The 23687-nt window shown below is 38.4% G+C and overlaps 1 protein-coding gene across 4 annotated transcripts in view; it reads right to left on the bottom strand.

Moving 5' to 3' along the window:
- The window catches only part of mms22l (MMS22-like, DNA repair protein), a 62863-nt gene that overhangs the window by 7584 nt on the left and 31592 nt on the right, over positions 1 to 23687 (bottom strand). For all 4 annotated transcript variants that reach the window (XM_015355475.2, XM_015355496.2, XM_015355489.2 and 1 more), the window contains exons 15-17: positions 5039 to 5232; positions 4188 to 4338; positions 295 to 434 (exon numbers count right to left, since the gene is read on the bottom strand). In XM_015355475.2, the coding sequence (XP_015210961.2) occupies positions 295 to 434; positions 4188 to 4338; positions 5039 to 5232 (485 nt within the window). The remainder of the gene's footprint in view (positions 1 to 294; positions 435 to 4187; positions 4339 to 5038; positions 5233 to 23687) is intronic.

Genomic DNA, 23687 nt, shown 5'->3' with positions numbered 1-23687 from the left:
ACTTTCAAATGCTAAAGAAGAATAGCTGTAGGTATCAGCAGGAATAATATTCACATGCCCAAGGTATTTGGTAAGGAAGCATTAATTTGAAATCACTACAAAATATACTGCACATCTCTCCTAAAACAGAATTTTAAAAACTACACTAAACAAAGAATTCAACATTAGTTTAAACAATTCAACAAACATAAATGACTAGATTTAAAGTTTATTTAAAAGCTTCTTCAAAGAATCACCTTTTCTTTATATTGCCTAGAGAGCTGAAATCAACATAAAAAGAGATGTGTTTCTTACCAGCGCGACTGGTATCAGCACTATCAGAACCAGAAGCTGTCCTGTTGACATAGAGCTGGAGGACACAGCGGAACCAGGAGCGAATAGAGAGGGCCTGGAAAGAACTGGTCCCAGACCCACAGCCAGATTCTACCAATGCGCTGGAGACAGACAGGAGGAACTTTGAAATTTGTGTCAACATAGAATTCTAAGAAGAAATTGGTAGGACTGTACCAAATGGAAAGACGTTATTACTCACTTTTCTAAAGGTCAACTGATAAGGGAAATAAGTAAGAAAAGTTAGAAAATAAGTTTTAAAGGCTAACACTGTACAGCTTTTCATGTGCACACAGCGCAAATCATATCCTCAAATGTGATTTGTTCTGAGCTACTCTTAACATTATTTTCAATGGGCAACAGATCACCATCCAAAGAGCCAAGCTAATCACCCAAAGGAAAACAGCCTTCATTCGTATAGTAAGTCACAAATTCACAAATAGAACTTTATAATATGGCTAAAAATTATCATGCAGATCCCAAGAACAAAATATATAGTATACAGTATGTGCAGGGCCAGAATCTCAATGAAGCACGCAAAATCTGAAGGGCCAGATGTTGGATCGAACTCCCATCCACCCTGTCACGGCAAGCTGATACCGTGGAGACACAGCTTTTCCATTCCATCCGGGAAAAAAAAAGGTTTGGAATAAAATCAGAATACCACTATAACTCTGCAATCTAGAGGAGCAGTCTCTACTTGCATTGCGGCAGGGCACTAATTCCAAAGGGACTCTGTCTTTAAAGGGAGAATCGCTTCACATAGTGGGTTTACTCCTCAAAAGGTACCCTATGTAGACGTCCAAAACCATTTCCATTACCCTCGGGTGGCACCCTTCGTTTTCATTTGGGCCCCATTCAGTCAGAATAGCGGTTAGGGGCTGAATGATGACGAGATGGACTGTATGCAATAACAAAGCGCGAGTCTGTACCTAGAGCACAAGTTTTGTTCAGGGGTCCACTAGGACCAGGACATAGCATCTGTGGAGAACGGTAAGGAATTTCTGGCATGAGTACGAGACTTCAATCAGACTACACCTGTGCAATACAGGATGTTTAGTTCAGCTACGGACTCATAATTGCAGCATTTGAATATGCAAAAGACAAGTGGCAAAACCTACGTCATGAATGACAGCCAATGATACCACTTATCTTGCGGGGCTGTGCCAGGTGTAAAGACAAACAGGACTGCCTGTAGGGTCCAATGTTTGTCCAGTGACTCTGGAAAGTCAGACTCTTGAGTCTGGTGAATAAAAAGACTCAGTAGTATAAAATCTAGAGGTGTAAAGAGGATACAAGTGCCAGACAAATGACCACATAGCTTGGCTCCCAAGGCTCAGATGCTGAACATGAAGAACATAGCAAGGACTGCACCATACACTTTGACAAAGTCTGGGACGTTAGTGACAACCAAAAAAAATGGCACAGAATTCAAGAGTCCATGTCAAATGCAAAACTCTTGTGGTGCTCTGTACAATGGGGACATGGAAGTCATGTTCTTCAGATGGATGGAAGAAAACCAGTCCCCTAACAGGAACAACTGGAGGAGCCAGTGACAGATGCAGTACTTGAGCTACTACCTGAGTTCAAAGCACTACTGACCTTGACAACAGTCATCGCCTGGAGTCTAAGGCTGACAATGGGAGGGGGAGGAAAGTGGTGGCAAGGCTGAACTGGAGTTGCAGGTGGAAGAAGATGCAACTATAACATCAATTATGATGTATATTCTACAACTATAGAAAAAGCCTGGTGCAGTGATGGATCAATGGTGGGATATATCTGGGAAGGAGCTCTGAGCCTATGGGGTTGTCTCTGAAGAAGGGTAACAGTCCACCCAAGCCAACAAGGTTATTCATGTGAACACAACATCAGACTCTCCATCTTGTCATGCCTGATGTCACCAGAAAAGTGATGAAAAGCAAACACACGCTCAGAAGAAGATAGAGGCATTGCCCATTTGGTAATAGAAGCATTCCACCTTGAAAGGGACAGGTACTGCACATTTGTGGCAGTACTGCAGCAGAAAAAGAGAAATAATTCTTGGCAGCGATGCTCTAGACGTTCAATGAGATGTTGGAATCCAGTCTCTTTTGCAGATGAATTCAATGATAACAGAATCAATGGTGCCCATTAAATTATTTATTTTGCCCTGGGATCTTTACAAACTAATTTATTTTAACATTTTAGTGCTTTAAATAATGATATCTGCTTCAGAGTTTTTCCTCTGGTCTTGCCTGTTTGTTTTACGCCATGATTGGGAAATCAGTTTACTTGTAGTTTTTGTACTTGTACATTATTGTAACTATCTTTATGTGTAAAACATAGCTGCTTGGTGCTCAGTGATGTGATGCCCATTTAATATTGGTGTATTAACTGTGCTAAAATTTTGACCAGTGACGCCTTGACACAAAATCCACGCACTGTGCAACTAGCTGTTTTACTATTTTCAAATACTTTAAAAAAAAACTTTGATGATGTTACTGAGAACACAGCTACATTTATCTTTATATTGTGTTCAGAAAATGATTATAGGTTCCTTATGTAACAGGACGGAGTGGTGCCACTGTGGCTAAGGATCTGTGCATATGGCTGGAAGGTTGCCGGTTCAAATCACGCGGCTGGGAGAGGAATCCTACTCCGTTGGGCCCCTGAGCAAGGCCCTTAACCCCAGGTGCTCCAGGGGCGCCGTATAAAATGGCGGACCCCGTGCTCTGACCCCAAGCTTCTCTCTCCCCGTTTGTGTGCCTATATGTGTCATGGAGAGAAGGCTGGGGTATGCAAAAAGAGAAATTCCTAATGCAAGAAACTGTATATGGCTAATAAAATGATCTCTCTTATCTCTCTCTCTAATATATTTTCCCCGTATATATAAGACTTCAGCCATATATACTGGTATACACCTACTTTGTTCAGAATCTATAAAGATGGGAAATTCACTGGCAACAATCTAGTCTAATATACATGTACATTTTGGGGGAAGATCAATTTAAAAGAAAATATCAAATCTGGACAGAGTGGAATTTTTCAAATACTTAACATATCGTTGACGACAGCCTGCCTAACTTCACAAGAAGCAGCTCAAACGGAGACCCTAATCAATTTCCACATTCTAAAATATAACTACTGGAATAAAAATAACTTTCTAAATAATTAAATTAAATGTTATTTGGGAGGATTGGTATTTACTTGTGTTGCTACTGTATAAGCGCTACAGTTTTGAAATCATATTGCCATTGTACGTTATTAGATGGTAGACCCATGTGATGTAACGTGAAGCTCCAAAACGTATTTGGCTTTTTGTGTCATTTAGTAGACACATTTACTGCACAGGGAGAATGTGTAAATTAGGCAGAGGCGTGATTTAATTCAAATTGTCATAACACGGTTTGTTGTTAGTGCTGGTTTTGAACCTTGGAAAAAAACTTTTGAAAAGACATGCAATCTTGTTTGGCAATTAACACATTTTAATAGGTTTTTGTTCATTTTAAGTGATACCTGGCAACATAAAACATTTTAAATCTGGAAATATTTTTTCCAACAAATATAAATTGCACTAGCCATTTGAATGTATGTAATCAGCAGGGGACAAGTTAAGGGCTACATTTCTTCAGACAAAAGTCAAGATGCCAGAAGAGTAAGACAGCAGCTTTTCTGCAGGTCAGTTTTGGAATGTTGCTTGGGCAAAGGACAGTATTTCAAGCCAGCATGACAGCAAATGATTTGTCCTGTGAAAGATTCTTTATTAAGATGCGGTCTTAACAGTGGTTTTGACTAAGACTTAGATCACTATATCCCTATACTTTACATACAGTATATAGCTCTAGAATAGGATCATAATAAACATTTTAAAGACAAACCTGTTTTGAATGAGATGGCTGAGGTATCTGGTGACGAGCTGCGTGTTTAACATCTCATCCCATCCGAAGTTTTGCATCATGGCCAGGACTGGCTGGGGCTGGAGCTCTGAGGGAGCAGAGCTGGGCAAGTCCATCGCCAACAGCGAGAAACCTGAGACAGGAGCGACAGCTGTCAGTTCTGCATGTGGAGGTAAACATGCAAAATACCTCCCATGTTAGAACCCACCCAAGTCAGCTGATAACTGTATGAATAAGCAGGATAATTATCTGTGATTTATTCTACATACTGTACGTCAAATACCTTTTGAGATTTTAAGTTTCTAAAAAGTTTTGAAAGCAGCCATTGTTAACATGTATACCTTCATTACTTATTATAAAACCAGAATATTTTCAAAAATAAATGTCTCAAAAACATAAGAATTAACTTGAATTTAGTTCCTGGTTTTAAACTTGGTTTGTGGAAGTGCGTAACTACAGTCCTGGAATTATTACTTCCTTAGTGATAGTTTAATAGGGATATAGGTATTGAGCTGCAGAACTGAAGGAATGATTAGTTTTTGTCTCCTCAAATAAATCAAAATGATAATTGAAAAACTCATGGTAAGGTTTTTATGGTCAATCCCAGTCGTTAGAAATATGACGTACTAAGATTAAATGAGCTTCAATTCCATTTTAAAAAGGTGAATATCAAATGGCACTTCGGAAAGAAAAATCGGAAAGAAACATAATAAATGTTGACACATGTTGTTGAGAGCTGTTGTCATGCAAACAGCTCTCTTGTGTCCTTGGTGCGGGCTGCTTTGTGAAAGGCAAGGCTGTGCTTTTTTTCCCCCCGAGTGTCTTAAACTGACCTGCAGCAGTATCAGCAAGCTGGGGAGGAGGTGTCTGTGACAGCCTCAGGCTCTTTAGAAAGTGAAAAAAATTCCCCCACAGTGCACTGGCAATGGCTAGGTGGCGCTCTTTAGCCACAAATGGAGTAGGAGCATTCTGGACTGCAGCCGTGTGGCTCTGCTGAAGTGACTGGGCTGAGCGCTTGTAAACACTCCTATAGGAGAAACAAAGAAAAAAAGGATGAAAGTTTTGGCATGTAAAATGCAGCTGAATAAGCTTTTCTGTCATTTTCCTGTCAGCATTTCTTATATGGCATGTGTGTACTGCTACTTCCACAGCTTGAGAAACCTATCTATACTAAATACAATTCAACAAAGCATTTGACTATACAAAACAAGCAAACAAACAAATCAATAAAAAGGCTCCCTAACTAGGGGGTGTGCTTGATAGAGGTTCACCTTTTTCCTTGAGAAGCAATCATGAACATTTTTATTTGATGAGGAAGGTGCTTATTGTTGCAAGGCATTTAGCCGATTTCCAGGTTTCTAAGAAACACGAGGACTCGTGCTAAGCAGAAGCTGCCAGACTGTATATGCCTGAATTCATTCATCAGAGTGGATTGATTTTCTGGTTTTCAGTGCCCAAAGCAGATTCCCTGCTTCATATAATAGTGTATGTAAACAAATCAGTGTTCCATCACCAGGGCTGCCCTGTATTGAATTTTCTGGTTCCAAGTCACCAGTTCTTAGTTATCCAGAGCAAGATCTAACACAATGTATCCCTTGGTAGCTCATATAAAGTGCACTGTGTAGCTTTTAACTCTGTCAAACTGCAGTTTTCATTCATATCTCCATACATTGTTAAAAAATCCACGCAATCCTGGTAAGATGACCCAGAACCTGTCCCAGAAACACAAGGGTCAAAGCAGGACTACACATCCTGGATGGGACGCCAGTCCGTTGTAGGATGCACACAAATGTGGGAATAATTTGGAAAAGCAAATCTGTAATTATTTAGTAGCAATGGAAACAGCTAATCGCACAAGTCTAGGCTTTTGTAGAGCATTAGAAAGGGCATTTTCAATAGAATTTTCATTTGCAAATCAGTAACGAGTTAGCTAAGCTGACACAGTGTTGCAAGCCACCAATATGGAAAATTGACATATGAGAAACAAAGCCTGATATGAATGTGTAAAACTGGATAACGATGCATAAGAACAGTTTTATGGAAGGCAGAGCAACTGCTTGAATGTCTTATCTGAGCTCATAATCTAATGATTCATATATATGCATTTTCATAATTGTTTCTCAGTCTAGTCTTGTTAACTTGGCTTTACGCTGATCTTGCTGGGATTTGTGGTATGTGCACCTCACAGGGGCTTGCTGGAAATAGCAGCAAGGCTAGTAAGTCAGGTTTAAATCCTCCTTTTTAAGACATGTGGCTGACAAGGACTCCCTCTGGACATGTATTTATGGACGTATGTGTATGTATAAAATAAATAGGGAAAATCCAGCAGTCTACAAATATTTATTGTGCTTGCCAACAAGAACCAGTGCAGATGAGCCCTGACTACCCACAGTAATCCCCCAGTCTCATTTGCGTATTGTGTAGAACAACAATTCAAACCTATCTACAGCAAACACAACAATTCAAACTAAAGCACTAGTAGCCCTGGACACACTACTAAAGCCAGTTAATGTAGCACATCAAAACAATCAGAGTTTAACAATCCCTTTCAGTAAAAGTAGCCAGGGAATTCACAATCCCACAAAAAATTATATACTTTTTGTCAACATTGGTATGCACATTTTTGTCTGATCTATTTAATCATTGTATTTAAGACTTTTTTTTTCAGCATGATACAATGATTTTACTGATAAATTCCCAAATCATAAAAAAATCATTGTTTGTAGGATATAAGCAATGCACATATAGAAGAGAGTCTGAAATGCAAGCCGGGGAAAAGTGGGGAGGCCATCAGAGAGGTGTTAATCCCCGAAATTGGATTCTGAGCCTCCTGTTTATGTTGCCTACCCTGCTGTTTATGATGTTACGTGGTCTTGATCCCTTATCCCTGGACAGAAAAAAAGTAAGAGCAAGGCTGGAAGCCACACAGTGTGAATGTAAACAGCAGCTCTCAAAACCAATTATTTCTACAAGTGACACGTTAGTCACAGCATTTCTGTACCTTGCTGCATCAGCAGAGCATGGCCAATATCTGGCATGGGAATCCTGAGTCTACACCAGTTATCTACAGTACATGCCCAGTGCTCCTGACATAAGGGTCTCTCCAACATGTGATCTGACTATGCTAGCCAATCCATTCTTTAAGAGATGAATGCGGCCATTAACATACAACTATGGATAAAACACTAATAAAAAAACAACTGCGGGAGACTTGGGAGTGTTTTATTGAATTTGCTATTTTCATAAATCAGGGCTTTTATTCAACTCCCTCTTGGCTAGCTAAAACTCCTGAGGTGCATGGCATATATATGCCAGGACAAATACCTGAATGGTCAAACAGAAATCTTAATCTGTATATGACAGTAAAAATGAGATGCCTGCCAAAATTAGCCCATCTGAAATAAGATGCCAAAATCTGAAATACTTAATGTTTTTCAAGAAATTGAAATCAGAAATCTGCAAGAATGCCAAGAGCAGCTCTTGACCCAGGATTTAAAAGCACCTGTGCTTCCTACAGACATAAAAGCAATGAAAACACAGAAATACAACTCATTCCCAATGCTGAGGTGTAGCCAATGCACTATCAGGTGTCACATCCCATACCTGAAAGAGATGGAAAGGGCAGTCTATGGAGGAAATGTACACAGGCACCTTTTTTTTCTATTACCACCATCTTGAAGCAAGACGAGATGTTTTGGGAAAAAGAAAGGAACTGGAACTAGAGAGAAATAAAATTTCCCAGTACAACAATATACTTTTTATTAGCTGTATTTTTTTTTATAAATGTAACTGCCTGAATAAAAAAAAAAGTATAGCAACCAGGATATTTATCACCCCTTGGTGTCCATAAAATAGGTTTAAATAAAGCAGAAAGAAAAATTTAAAACAACATAAGAAATGAATCACTGCCATTGTTTAATTCACCCAACACATAAATTAAAACAACTCCTGTGTTCATTACGTTCACTAAACATGCTGGGGGAAGGGATAATAATCCTTGTTTGTGACCGAGTCGGCTGGGGCTGAGGTACTGTACTGCTGATGCTGTCAAGCCCACTGGGGCTGCACACTCAGCAGCTTGGGGGGGAGTTCAACCAGCTCTGCCCAGAAGCAGCTAGCTGACTTGAGCTCCGCCACCACAATCACCAGGACAGGAGGTGAACCGTGGCAGAAACTCTCAAAGGAGCATGGACAGCAGAGAAGCCGTAGTCACAGAAGGCTAAGAATATGTACAGGTGAGAGAGCTGTGCCCTCGATCCCCAAACATCACTCAAACAATCACAGGGCTAGGCTAATGAAGGTTTTTCACTAAACCGCCATGTAATTTTCAAATGCCTAAGACTTCCAAACCCCTAGACGACAGCAGATGAAAGCCTTTAGAAAACTGTAAAGGCCTGCTGGAAGTTGTGTTACAGCAAAAACTACACCAACAGTAACAGACCAGCGATAATGGATTCCTGACAATGTGCTCAAAAATGTGTTGTGTGTCAAAATCAATGCAGAGGTCTTAATCTTAGCAAGTTGTGTCTATAGTAAAATTATGTTCCTGACAAGGTGATTGGTCACATGGTTTGGCCGCCATCTTGGATTTGGTGAAAACTACCTGAATGCCTTCACTGCATAAAACAAAAAAAAAAGTAGTATCAGTAATATTTGACAAGACTGATCATGGCAAGCTGCTAACTTAAAAAAAACAGTTGTAATGAGCCAATCAATTTGAAGATCTGAATACAATGCATACATTTCAAATTACCTCTCAGTGGTATATCTTGTGCTAGATTCATGAAAATGTGTGTGATCTGGATATGGATCTGCAGTGATTGTGGAAAGGGCATATTATTGATCATATAATGAGGTCACACCGTGTGACTTCCCTATGTGAGAACTGCGGAGTGTTGCTCAATTTTCCACAAAAAATCTTTAAAACCAATGAATGAACAGATCTGAAACTTGCACAACGTCACCTCATTCCTAAATTGTTGAGGGCAAAGAAATATCAGATTATGGTTTCTCTGAATACATTTGGCCAGTTGGAACAAATCTTTGTCCTGAGAGGGAGCTTGTCTAATCTCTGTATATTGTTCCAATTATGTCTGCATTACAAAGCATGCCTTGAGCCTATGAGCTAATCAATTTTCAAATATGCTTAACATACATTTATTTACCTATGTTGCAATGTACAGTACATGTAGAGTAGAATGTTTTTGGCCTGTGGGCAATGACAGATAAATAGTAGACTATAGGAATAACATCCCACTAAATAACCAAATAAAGATAATGGTTCACAGGATTTTGTAGCCATTAACAAGGCCTTCTGGTTAAATGAAAAATGTCCAAAAAGTGGGCCACAAACAGGAACTCTCTTCTGCTATAAGAAAACTACTTCTCATGACATGACTTCTCAAGACAGAGAATCTTCCTAAAAATCACAAATAAAAATTAAGACTCTTTGCAGAGTGCAGATAAGTGATGAATATATATATACACACATACACAGAGCAACCTATGCAGTATTTACTCTATGAAAATGTGCATATGACATTTGACCCTTCTAACAGGTCAAACATTTGTGTTTGAATTACTTAGAGGTTCATGGTTTTTCCAGGACAGAACATACAGTACAGAGAGTCATACATATACAATGACAGGAGACTGAAACTATTTATGAACTAATTGGTTTAATTATTTATAACTATGTGACTGTAGTACTTCAAACCCCCTTCCAAATTAATGAATACATAGCCGTACTTTCAAATGAAAACTAATGGGATGAGAACAGCAGGCACTGTTACACAAAGGGCTGTGGGAGTCTGGAAAAAGCAACCTAGCCATGTTTTTAAGTTGGTACCCTGGCTTCTTTCAAAAAACAGCTGTATATTTGGAATCAACCATTTCATTTCTCTAGTGCCCTCGGACCTTGCTATTGCCAAACAGTCAATGAATTCAGCTCACCACTTTCAAACCTTGTGCCAGCACTGGAAAGATGAAGCAAATGCACATGTCTCCTCCTAAATATGTTGAGCTTGTCATTTTTTGACACTTTTTAGGAGACTTGTATTGCCGGTAATTGTGACTGCATCAAATTTGGGACTGTACTTCTTCCTGACAACACTATGATATGGCAAATTCACAGGGACCCAGCATAAGGTGTACTTCGAAGTAGCGCTTTTATTATGCTCAGATGGGAGGTCCACAGAGATCATCAGTCTTTTCTATAAATAAGCTAATACAATACATAAGCAAACACACTCCTTGTTCGTCGGCCATAGCTGTGATTAATTGCATTATTAAAAGGAATTATCTGTTGCATATAATTCAAAGCTGGAGAGAAACATGAGTTTTTTAGAGCAAGAAAGTACCTATCCAATCTAGCAGAGGAAAAACACTGTTAAGTAAGACCGTACTGTAGCTTCACTAGATATCCAGATATCTTATCCTGAGACGTTGTGGCATGAATTCAATAACTCACTCAATTTTCTTTGATTCCACTAGTTCCATTTCTGCTACTTAATCTAATTTGGAAGTTGTGAGTTTCTAGAGGTTTAATAGAGATATGTCTGCAGGGAATCAATGTTCTCAGTGAGAAAAAAGACATTAACAAATTTGTCTAGGAGAGCAGGTTGGGAGGTATTACAGCATCAGACTGATAAACTAAATAACACGCTTATTAAAAACAATCTGTATGAAAGCGCTATCATTCCCATTTCCATTTATCTTCTGGTCAACGCAATTGAGAATCTTCATTAATGCACAGGCAGGATTATTGCATTTGCACATTCTATAAGCGGTAATGCTGTTTCTTAGTTGTTTGAAAGACAATAATATATGATGCAGTAACTCGTTCTTGTTTTTGCTAGGCAGTTGTTATTTGGGCAAATAACATTTTACATTATTTTTTCCTATACAAAAAAAAAAATCTCATGTTCCTGAAAGGATGTCTTTGCTTATATTTATATTTGATTTACTGTGCAAATCACAAACGGAAAGTCATGAAAATATCTGATACAGTTAAGTACTCACTTCTGATTGTACTGATTACTGGTTTTTATGCGCAACAAATTTAATACATTTAACGTTTTATAGTAACAGAATACAAACAGACCTTACATGGACCTTTTTTCGAGCATTGGTGTTGGACATCTTCACAAAACTGAAAGAATCGTGGCTCAGCAGTAGTATCACTGTATTTAAATCCTGTGGTGCTGATGTTTCAGCTATGGAGAAGCTGTTTAAGCAGAATCTCAGATGCCGTGAAGATAATGACCCAAAAAATCACCCTGAATGAACGTTAATGTCGGTGAATTATTATTTCCTTGTAAAACTAATTTGCGAACATTAACAACTAATTTCTGTAATAAATGCATACTTCTGCATTGAAACTAAGGTGTTGTTATAGATGTGTGCACCAGAGTACTCTACACCCCCTAATTAAAAACGCAATTGTGGATCGAATCACAATAATGCCACATTCACCGTGGGCCACAGAATCATTGATCTGCTCCAGAATTCTTTTCTTAAATGTCAGAAATTACAGTGGAGTATTGCTCCGACATACAACACCACTTCATCAGGATGTGTTCCAGCCAGCGCAGACGCAAGAGAAAGGGCAGAATGTGACAGGTGAGACGTGACAATGACGCCCCCAGCCCCCCCATTTCACTGGGCAGAACTCCAGATTTCATGTGGCAGAAATCTTTGGCTGCCATTGCACTGCATTAAGTGGAGTGTCCAGAAAAGTGCTATATGAGTGTAAGGAATTATTCATTATTATTAACAGTTTAGTACAGTATAGTGGGACACTATCCCCCCATCCCTGAAACAAATGAACGCAGGGCAGAACAAACATGATTTAGCCTCACATCACCAGCAGGAAATTATTCAGTGTAGGTGGAATTCATTCAAGGAAAGGAGAGTGGCCCCCAATGTGATATTTACCCACCTGTCTAAGCCCCAACTCTTCCATGAAATGATGGCCATGTTGTTGATTTGTAAAAATTGGTGGTTTGCAACAGATGACTGAGATGAGAGTCTTGAGAACAGCAAATGCAGACTTACTGCCCTGTATTTTCTGCACATTTTACATACTTAAACCCAGAAATCTTTGTTTTTGTTGGTTTGATTTTCTATACAAGAACGCAGATGAGCATATGCATCAAAATAAAAATCCACGACAAGAATGAGATTTTCTGCAGACAGGATATCAGTAAGGTATACAGCATTAACATAAAAACTACACTATTCCATTTAAATAACTTTAGGAACCACATCAGTGCTTTCAAGATGGAAATAAAACCAAAAGCAAACATTTTCTAAACCGTTTCTTCAAATATGCAACTGATCACAACTTAAGTTCTACCACCAGAAAATCCCTTCTTTGCGTCTGAAGAGCAGATGTGAAATATGCACATCTCTTGCCAACTGATTAGTTTTATTAGTAGTAGTTGCCGTGCAGAGATCCGCACGCTTTGGGGATTGACAACGGGAGGCTCGCTGGGGTACAGATCAATACGGGGTTGCAGGCTGAAGACTGCAAGGGGCTGGCTGCTCTGTCAGTCACAGCAGCTCACTTGGAATCCTCTAACTCTCCAGCACTGAGGAGGATTAGCCTGCAAGCACGGCGCTGGCGGATGATGCTCAGTAAACAGTCTCGGTTGCAAACCCCTCAGGAAGCGCAAAGCCACACTAGTTGGCATTAGCCCAGATAAGCTGCTGAACGAGCTGTAATCTTATTTAGGCCTGAGCTGATCCTCCTGTCCTTTCATTCCACAGGATGAAAGCAAACCACTGAGGAGGCTGCCAGGGGTGAGCGTAACCCCAGCTCGCTGGGTTCCTTGTGCATTTCAGACACTCTGCTCCTTCCAGCGAGGCTGCATCTAATCTAGTTTGAGCTGAGACAATCGATTACAGTCTGAATTCATTAGCACCGTTATTACAGCGGAATGGGGTTTTCACACCTATCAGGTTAGATTTTACAAGACAACATTTGAATCCTACATTTAATCTTGTTTTACTGGAAACTGGATTCTTGTAAACAGCCTATGTGGTACATACAGAGCACACATATTTATAAACATACACTAGGATACATTTCCAGTACAGGCACAACGTTTTGTGCAACCATTACACCCCCCCTTCAATCGTCCATTACAGTTCAGGAATCTATTTTTTTAAATCAATCCCTTTTCAAATTGTCTTTGAACAGTTGACTTGGACCATTGTCAGAGCAGCTACAAACAGCACAATCTAAGCACGGGAATTCAATGTCCTGGCCAATACACTATGTCAAGGTGTGGATGTTTCAGCTGAGTGAATCTCAGTCCATTATTTTGAATTAAATAACACATTTATTGAAGTCATTTGAGGGTGCTCATAGGACCAGCAATGTTCACATGGAGACATTGATGACAGAATTCATACTCCAAACGCTTGAAGAGGGTCTGATTTTGCAACTCGTTTAAACAGAAGCCTATTTCTCAAAATCGCCGGTTAGCCTACAGGTTACTGCATTTCAATACTTGAAATGAGCAAGTAGTTAGGATTTGCAGAAGTGGTCAACATACTGTAAACATTATCAAGAATCTTAGTCAACAAGGGAGAAGACTGGACTGTGTGTGTGTGTGTGTTAATGTAATGAAATCCTGGCAAATGGGTACTAAGGAATAAGGTCCCATCAGGACACGACTTTAAGCTCTGGCAGCAACTTCACCAGAGAAAGGTGGGAACAACAAAATAGACGGCACTGCCATGCACCTGCAACTCCCAGACCCCATACAGGAGGTCCCAGTTATACATACCTACTGGGGGTTGTGGGAACAGTGGTCAGTGTTAATAAGCCTATCATTTAATTCTTCCTGGAACAAGACCCTATGCATTTCTAGCTCCATAATCCCACAACTGCCCAGGGTCTCAGACCCCCCAAAGTTTTCCTGCGGCTCATGCCTGCGATACCGCCCCTCCCCCACACCTCAGCAGAACACACACACACAGACAACACCATTAGAGCGAATGAGCATTTACATGAACAATTAGCATAAATTAACTATTTGCATAAAGTCCAGTCCTTCTTTCCATCTTCAAGGACCTTGGCTACTGCACAATAAAAATACTGTAGTTACAGACCGAAGCAGGGAAAACAACAGAAATAGGCTGCTAGCTATAGATACACATCAACACACACTGGCTGTTATAATTCAGACAATATCAGCATACATAGACAGAAGTGTATTAATTTTACTACTAAAACCACATTCTTTGCCAAGACTGAGTTTTAGGGACGTCATAGAACCTGTTTATACAAAATATCCTTTATACAAACAGAATTCACGTTCTGATTCATATCAACAGAAAACACAAACCATAAACTTGCATGAATGAAGATTTGTTATAGACACAGGTAACATATGGATATTTTCATTTCTATATCACATTCCTTTGCAACATTAAATGAGCTGTCAAAGACATTTGTTTTAATGGATGAATTACATCTTCATATACAGTAAGACAATTTAGATTGAAAGCAATTACTGAAATACAATAAATGCATATAATAAAACAGCTGTGTAAATGTAGTGATTGTCCAGCTTAGTCCATCTGAACTGGGATTGGGGAAACATCAAGAAACCCAAGAAGACTAGCCATCTGAACCCCTCTTTTTGAAAAGTCAATGTTTACCACTTGATACTGAATACTAAATCCAAAGGCAACTGACTTCAGATTTAACACCAAATCCTCAAAATATTAAAGAAAACAGTTTTCAGGATCTGAACACACTGTTCTCGTGCACAAGACTTTGTGCAGGTGAAGAGATGGTCATACACTTACAGAATGGACAGTTCAGACCATTTAATAAAGTGTCAAATAAAACCAAGCGTGTTTGAGTTCCAGAAATGAAGTCAGTGAGGACAACACCAGCTTTATGATTTTGTTCTGAAACAGAGGCCTAAGCCTGTACTCCCTCCAGTAAAACAGACAAGTATTCACAAGACGGTTTGAGATTGTTGCACCACTGCATATAAAAGAAGTAGACAATACAAACTGGTGATGCAGCCAGCCTTCTACCTGAATCATGCCTAATTATGCATTAATAAGGCGACATAATGATTCATTTTTTACACCTCAAGAGCCCTCAACATAAAGACAAACTACACCAAAATTTAGCATTGGTGATCCTCTTCCTACAACAATGTAATTTCTTTACTGACATACTAACACACGTTATGTAGTAAACGGCACCAAAACACACTGTGGCATTATTTTGAAATTATTTGGAAAACACAGATCGATTAACGTATATCAGTAGTTCATGCTGATTCTTCTGTTTTTGGCAGCTTTGCTATAACGTTTCCAGGTGCCCCCATTTCTTTGGCCATCACAGTTTTCCAGTGAGCTGATCTCCACACGCAAAGATTTGATGAAGGTTAAAGACATGAAGCGGTCAAAAACCTACAAGACACCGTGGTTGATCAAACATCACCGGCCGCAGCAGGCAAAGCAAATCCTCTCCCTCCTGCCATTCATACAGCGCCCCAGACATGCTCATCTCATTCATCCCGTTTTCATGTTTATTGCTATTAGTTTCTAAGTTGTCTTTATTTAATTCGAGTCAAAATCATTTTTCAATCAGGAACTGTTTGTTTGTCCTGTTTGTTCAAGTGCTTTACCCCCAGAATTCATGTACAGTAAACATAAAAATGTATGTTGCTATAAATATTAGCTGCAGAAACAGAACTTCCATAAATCTACATTATGAAGAAAAAAATCAAAGCATTTAGACTACCATCAGTACGGCAGCTGAGTCACTACTGTCAAAAGGTCAATCTTATTGGGGGAAAAAAAGATACTTAGAAAATAAGAACTTATGTTATAAACCTAGATTTTACAAATATTCACAGCATCTTATTTACAGCTATAGCTCAAGACCTCGCCTGAGCATGTTTCAAAGGTGAAGTGGTGTTCTTTGGAGCACCTGCAGGTCCTTTGCGTTCACTTGTTAATCTGCCCACCACTTTGGTCAAAGTCTATTTTGTCATCACCTGGCCATAGAACTTTTTTCCACAACTTGTCTGGCTCGTCTTTGTACTTCTGGTCATATTCTGAGTCGTGGGTGAACTTGCGTGGCCACCTCTGGAATAGTCTCTCGCGTCTTTATTCATGAAGAAACTGATGATCACAGCAGCAGAAAATGTTGAAGCTCATAGAAACGATTTGCTTATTTAGAACAAAATGCTTCCACTCTTATTGTGCGGCACCTCATCACACATCAGGACAACGACCCCACATATATGGCCAGTGTTCATCAGAAGGAAACAGAAAAATACTGCAGAACAAAATGAAGTTAAAACACCCGAGAATAGGGAAATATTCAAAGTTGTATCTAAGCATCTGAAAAGATTACACAGAGTTTGGTGAGCTCAGTGGGTCACAGATGTCAAACGGTGAGATACAGTAAGCTGCCAATTTAACTTTTTTGCAGCAATTTCTTTTATCTGAATATGTCCCAATATGGTCACTGGAAATCACTGATATTAACACAAAGCACTCTTTCTAATATGATCAAATGTATGAATGGAACTGGTCACAAAATAAAACTTAAATAATATTGTAATTATCATTCACATTATTTTTAAGATCACAAATATAAAATTGCTTGGCAGTAAAGCAAAAATGACAGTTTTGGCTTTGCTGGGTTAAAACCTTTGGAGGGAAAAGTACTACTATGCTGGAACAAACAGGCTCTGTATTTAACAGAGCATTAGGCCATGAAGTTGGAAAACAAGTCTGTTTTGGGTTGATTACTTTCTATTCGTATAATTATAAATATCTCATTACATTTTTGAAGTATTAAATTCAATACACGTGCAAAGCTTTTAAAAGCTTTGGAGTATAAATCAGAGAAATTAAATGTGATGAAGAAAAAATTTAAAATGAACGATACTATTGACTGATGCCCATTATCTACTGCAGATTATATAAAACTACAAAGTATAGCCACCTTCTGTGTTTGTTTCCAAGCAAAAAGTACCCTGTGGCTCCAAGGGCCAGAAATAATTGATTGGCGAGAATCTGACGACCCTGGGATAGATAAAATTTCCCTTTAACAGAACTAAATACATCAAGATCCTACTGTGATATTATTAGAGTAGAACTCTGTTAGGGGTGTCAGGCTCTGTTGTAGGTCTGAGACAAAGACACATGTAATGAATAGTTTCATATAAATTAGTCCTCTATTATTTTGAAACCTTTGTTGCTCTCAGTGATTTGCCATTTTAGATTTATCTCGAAGATGTAAAGGGTTCTCCAGTCTTAATTAGTTAATAATACTAAAAGTGATACGTATCTGGAGTCTAATTCTTCTAATATTTGCAAAATCATCTCTCCCTAATGATGATAATACCATGATAGTAAATTGCAGAACTGTGTAATTATACTTTAATTGTATCGTGAAAAATGCATTAATCACAAAATATAAGTACTGTGGAAGGAATTATAATAATTCAGTAAAACAAATTTAAGCTAGCTAAATAGGTCATTGCGACTTAAACGCAACAGGAGACCTTTGGGAATCTATCAGTTAACGGCTATTTATGTGCAAATGAGTGCCCTCCAACCCAAAAATCTGGGCCAGTAAAAGGGTATTAAAAAGTTAACGAGAAGCTGTGTTACAGAGCTGAGACAAAAAATTAAAGGACCCAGTGCAAATGGATGGATTAATTCCAGTGCCTGCATTATTTCAAAGGTATTATGAGAAAAGAAAAATGTACAAAATCAATTTTGCAAGCATGAGCTTTAGTTCCTCTGAGTTTTAGTGAATGTTACCCTCCCTTCCCATTTAACCATTCCCTGTATGCTCTATTTTTGGATTTGTCCGTGTTAATTGCTTTCAGAGCTGCACTGTGCAGCTTGCTCTTCATAATTATACAAAGGCATCAAGGAATGCCTACATTGTAATGTCAGACATCAGAGCAACACACTGAATAGGATCCTTATGTTAAGATATTTCATGAGATGCCATTCCAAACTATCATAACAACCTCAGCCTTAGTGGTGAGAAAAATAAATAAAATTAGAAGCAGGAAACTCTTTCTGAAGGCTTATATTTTAAAAAGGTGTGAATAAGACAACTGAACAATGTTTTGTCTTAAACAAATTACAGTCTTTAAATTGATTTATCAAGAATTGTGCTTTACCAACAGGGAAAATAGTTTTTATTACAGAACACCTATTTGTTTAGTGCTTTTGAATATCTACTTGCATTTTGACAAATGAAACTGTGTTAATTAAAAAGTACTGAGAAACTGAGTTCTTTTCACAATGGGAAAACTGTGAAAATGGCAGTTCATGTTATATGTAAGGCAACATATCCCAAAATTATTTAGGCTAAGCCCAATAAAAATAACTGAACATTTTACAATGTATTAATATCCCTTTAAAGGGCAAAAAGAAAGAAGAACAAAAAACATAAAATAAAATCTAAATAAAATGATTTTCAATTGAAATGCATTTAAATAAATATTGACATTTCTTCTGTAATAAAACCAATGCCTGGAACTATTTTGTTTGATTTTTAGAAATTTGTGTCCAACGATGCAAATTACTATACATACGAGATTAGATCACAGCAACAGTAAAATTATGATTTAGTCACAAAGTACTAAAGCAGAATTAATTTTGAACCGTTTAACAGCAGTTTGTTGTTGCTTACAAAACAGGGATTGCATTTTTATTACGATTTCATTTTTATAAACAGCCAATAGCTAGAAATTACCTATACAACTGACCATGAACAGTCAACAATTCTAAGAAACAGATTTTAGTTCTAATCAATTATTTTTTTTTGGGCTGACACTTGTATCCAAAGAGGCTTACATCAGTATCCATTTATTCAGCTGGGAATTTTACTGAAACAATCTGAGAAAGTACCTTGCTCAAAGATATAACAGCACTGCTCCACCTGGGATTTGAACTCACTATTACCAGTTAAGACTCCACGGCTCTCGGTACCCATCCACACTGCTACCACGAAATCACGCTGCATATTTCGCACTGCTTATGCCAATGCTGAAGCTAAGGTAGCAATACTGATAGATCAATGCAACTTACTTTATTGTACAGGTCTATGATAACCCCATAAGAGTGAATTGCAGCAAATTCGAAAGGTACGTTTTCAGACCTCTCACTCTTCTAGTGCGTATACAGTACCCACTGCAACTTCAAATTAAACCACAGTTATTACAGTAACAGTAAACTGTAACAGCTTACAGTTATTACAGTAAAAGGAATAGTGGCATTCCAAATACGCAATTAAATCCTCATATAATTGAACCTACAGTACGTACCAAAATTGTAACTCTGAACTGTATTTCAGGTCATGATTTTATGTAATTCAAGCATAACATTTTTTTTTTCTTCAGCTGTGACAAAACCATTTGCTTCTGTTCTGGTTATCTGTTTGGCAAAAGAGGTTTTGTTTGTGTGCTCAATGGTTTGTATAAGGTAGTAAAAGCAGCTCCTGGGCTTCTCTCCCTGGCTCCCATGTCACAACCGACTCCTGCTTCTGCACGGCCACTTCTCTGGCAAGCTGCTGTTTACATGCACTACAATCACGCTCGCCTCGCTGTAAATCATACACTGCTTCTGGAAACTGCCATTTACACAAACATTTCAGTTTTCCATTCAGAAAAAAAAAACCATAGAATTGCTTTTTTGAATCCTGAAGTACAGTATTTTCCCTCTGCATCAATTATTTCTGCCCATTTTAGGTTGACTTCACAAGGAACCGTAAATAAGTCACCTGATCTATAAAACCCCAATGCTTTTCTGTCACAAGGGGCCTCGAATAATCCGGAAAAATCTTTAGTGATTAGTGATGACCGAACATCCGTCCCATTTCTTTTCAGAAGAAATTTTAAAGACTCACTACGCGGTTCCATCTTTTTCTTTAAATCTGAAATTTGAGAAGCAGTCTTACCCCCACAGAACATAAAATCAAAACTGGAGGCAAGCTTAAGGCAAAAGCATTCATGCAAAGAAAAAACTACCCCACCCGTGAATCCCTCACTTGTATAAATTCCATTCAACCCTCAGTCCTTCTTATGTATTTGTTCAGCTCTAAGCAATCAATGGTTTCATTCACGCTGGAAACTAAATTGGCTATTACAGCTGTGCCATTGAGCTGTTACTCTGGTCTCAGTCTTACCCCAAGGCCTTAATTAACCCTGATTAGCGATTAACTGGAGCCGTTGGCAGGAAAAGGAGGGAAGCAAGTGTTGACAGGGTCTGAATGTGGCGATGTACAGATGCAGGGACAAAAATGCACGTGTGTGTCTGTCACAAAACGGAAGGCTGGGGTTCAAGGAACAGAACCTCCACTTCTCCCTGTTAGCTGAACAGTGTTGAGACGGTCAGTTTGTGATCATCAAAATTAAAAAAAATACACATAACATCCTGTACATAAGACTGAACCTATTCAAGACTTTGCTATATTTTCTTACTCTGGAAAATCTGGAAACTGGAAATTCAATGGAAATGCCAAAAAAAACCCAGCTTTTTTGTTTGGAAAATTGACTTCCAAATGATTGGTATCAGAGGATATTTTAAAAGAAAGGTTTAAGAAGTACGACGAACCTAGCAAATTCAGAACAGAAAAGTAAGTATATGTAAGGTACACACAGATTATTTATAAACTGTAGTGATAATTTAATGATAATAAAAACACTAAGTCAGCCTAGCTGTAAGCCTAACTTAATTAACACCAACATTTTTTGTGGACATTTAAGAGGCCCTAGATCACCTATTAATGGATTTGCTTTTCCCATTTTTCTTAGTAAATTAATTCAACAAACATGTATTATTCAAGAAAGCTCCCACAGATAAGATATACAGAATGTAGTGTAATTATAATTTGAGGACAACTAGACTTTTCAGCATCCCAAAGTACATTTCCAAGGAGGTCGATCTGAAAACGTGTATGTTTCTGCAGGGGTTGGACTAAGGAGAGGTATCCCAGGGGCGCAACAATATCAGCTTTACTACAGTATTACATAAAGGAGGATGGAGGAAACCAAAATCTTTGTCAGCAACACGTCACACCCAGAACTTGACAGAGAAAGAGTAAATTCTCACAAATGAAAAAAAAAAGCTTCTGGCAAACTAAAAAATACTATTGGGAAGTGAGTTTGTAATTTGAAAGTGGTGGGTATGTTGCCTAATTCTTACTTTTAAGATTTTTAAGAATGATTCATTCTTAAAATTGTATTAATAAACAGCCATAGCCGTTTTAAGATGTAGTGAAAAACGTACCGAAAACTTCAGAAAGATTTCATACTCGAGATTTAATATTGAAATAAAACACACTGCTATATTGCAGCACGGTACACTGCGTTAATAAATCAAATACTAAGGTCTTCATTCCATAAAAGAACAGGGTAAGACTGATGCATTACCTGTCCAGGAATAATCTACTTAAAAACAAGAAAAACATCTAAAACCCTCATCTCGCACATTCATTTAGTTTATTAATTAATGCAAACATTGCTGATTGATTATAATCATACAGAGGAGGTCAATCTGCTCTGCTCCCGCACTGCGAGAGGATAAAGAAACGTGATTTTCCCCAAACGCAAGACCGGCAGTGTTCTCTGCCCGAGCTGAGGCGCGGTGGAAGTGCTCGTCGAGAAGACTTTCCGCGCAAGCAGCAGGCGGCGGCAGCATCTGCTCTTGCCAAACCCGAGCTGCCAAGTGCTCAGCCGCAATCTTTATTCTTTAGTCATAATACAGCCAGATGACAATGTTCTCTAATCCAGCCCGAGCTGATAAGTACCATCACCCTGTCACTTCCTACATTTCAAATTCTAATACAGCCGGCATCAAAGGATTTTTACATTTAGATTCCTTTTGCTGGCGGCGTCGGTAGCCTCTCATTCACCTGCGCTGTGCTAATGCAGCTCTTGCACACCGGGGTTACTCCCCGCCTGAATAGCAGGTCGTCCCAGCTCACTGCACTCATCTGCGGCCTGTGCGGGAGGCAATTTAGATCCAATCAGCCCTTATTTAGCTCAAGAGTAATGAGCAGCACGGTGACACAGGCTTAAGCCTGACCCCAAGGACACAACTCATCAAGCAGTAAAAATGTGACAAAAATCATTCATTTCTACCCGCTAGCAAAAATAAGACTCATGCTCCCCTATATATTCTTTAGATATATATTACGTATACATTTTATACACACATACTCAATTATGAGACACCCTCTAAAACATATGTTGGGTAAGAATTTGCAATAGAAATCATTGGTTTTTAAAGTTAAAACGGAACTAGAATGTTTCACAGGACCCTGCAAGATTTAGTACAGAGGTGGTCTTACAAATGGACATTTTTTTTTTAACTTAGTTTAAAATGTTTCTTGGTTATCAAACATTTGTCTTAAAAAATGCTGCTTTCAGCATATTAGTTGTATCCAGTTAGACTGTGTCAGACTAGAAGTGAGCAAATGTCTACCTGTAACAATCTTATGTAAATAAGTATATAAGTACATTCCAACACCTTCATCTACATATAGACTCCCATACGCAGTGCCTCCCTCATACCTCCACCAAGCAATATAAGGACTTACAGACTGGACAATGTGCCTTGCTTAAAGAAATCTTTTGTCATACTGCAATCATAACATCAAATGACGGTAATATTTATCACAAATAATTAATTGAAATCCAAAAAGACATGGGTCACATTTATTCACACTATGTATCTCATTAAACAAAATCCAATAAAAACAAATCTATAATAACATTATGCTCAATGGAAGCTCAATATAAACTTCTGAACCTATGCAGCTGTAGAGTGCATTAGAGCTGGGCAGCTCCACTCTTTTTAGCAAGTCATATGATTTCACAAAGTAGACTAAATCATTCAGAAGATTCTGTCATTTATTTGATTTGCCGTTCCACCCAACATGCAACAGCACCGCCGAACTGAAGAAACGAGTCTGATTTGAACGACAGCTCCGCCGAATCACTGATTCAGAGAAATAATCAAAACGAGGTGTTATTAATGAAGTTAAGCGGAAAGTATGATATATTGAATAATCAAGAGTCTTGGTACTTTTCCTCCTTCAAAATGGGAGAAAAAAAAACAAATTTAGGAAACAAGACAACATTTTGTTAAAATCCTGGAAAACGTTTTGTAGATGTAGACTGATTCGCTGACAAAAACGTATTCTGCTTCTTTAGTACAAGTGTTGCTTGCAGGGTGTTTAGAAAAAGTGGCAAAAGAAATGAAAAGGAAAAACACTGCTAAGGTAAACCCATTTTATATGGCTGGGTAAAAGAGCCCACCAGCAACACGAGATCATTTTGTTTATTTAGAAATAACACAATGCAAAATTATTCATGAAAACTACAGTAATGTAAAATAACAGAGCAGTAACATGACATGACTTCTTAAATTTGTTCGTATCTAATAGTCAGCAATATGACGTCAAGTTTT

The sequence above is a fragment of the Lepisosteus oculatus genome, chromosome 2 (genome assembly GCF_040954835.1).
Source record: "Lepisosteus oculatus isolate fLepOcu1 chromosome 2, fLepOcu1.hap2, whole genome shotgun sequence".
NCBI classification, from domain to species: domain Eukaryota; kingdom Metazoa; phylum Chordata; class Actinopteri; order Semionotiformes; family Lepisosteidae; genus Lepisosteus; species Lepisosteus oculatus.
This window is presented reverse-complemented; position numbering and strand designations above follow the sequence as displayed.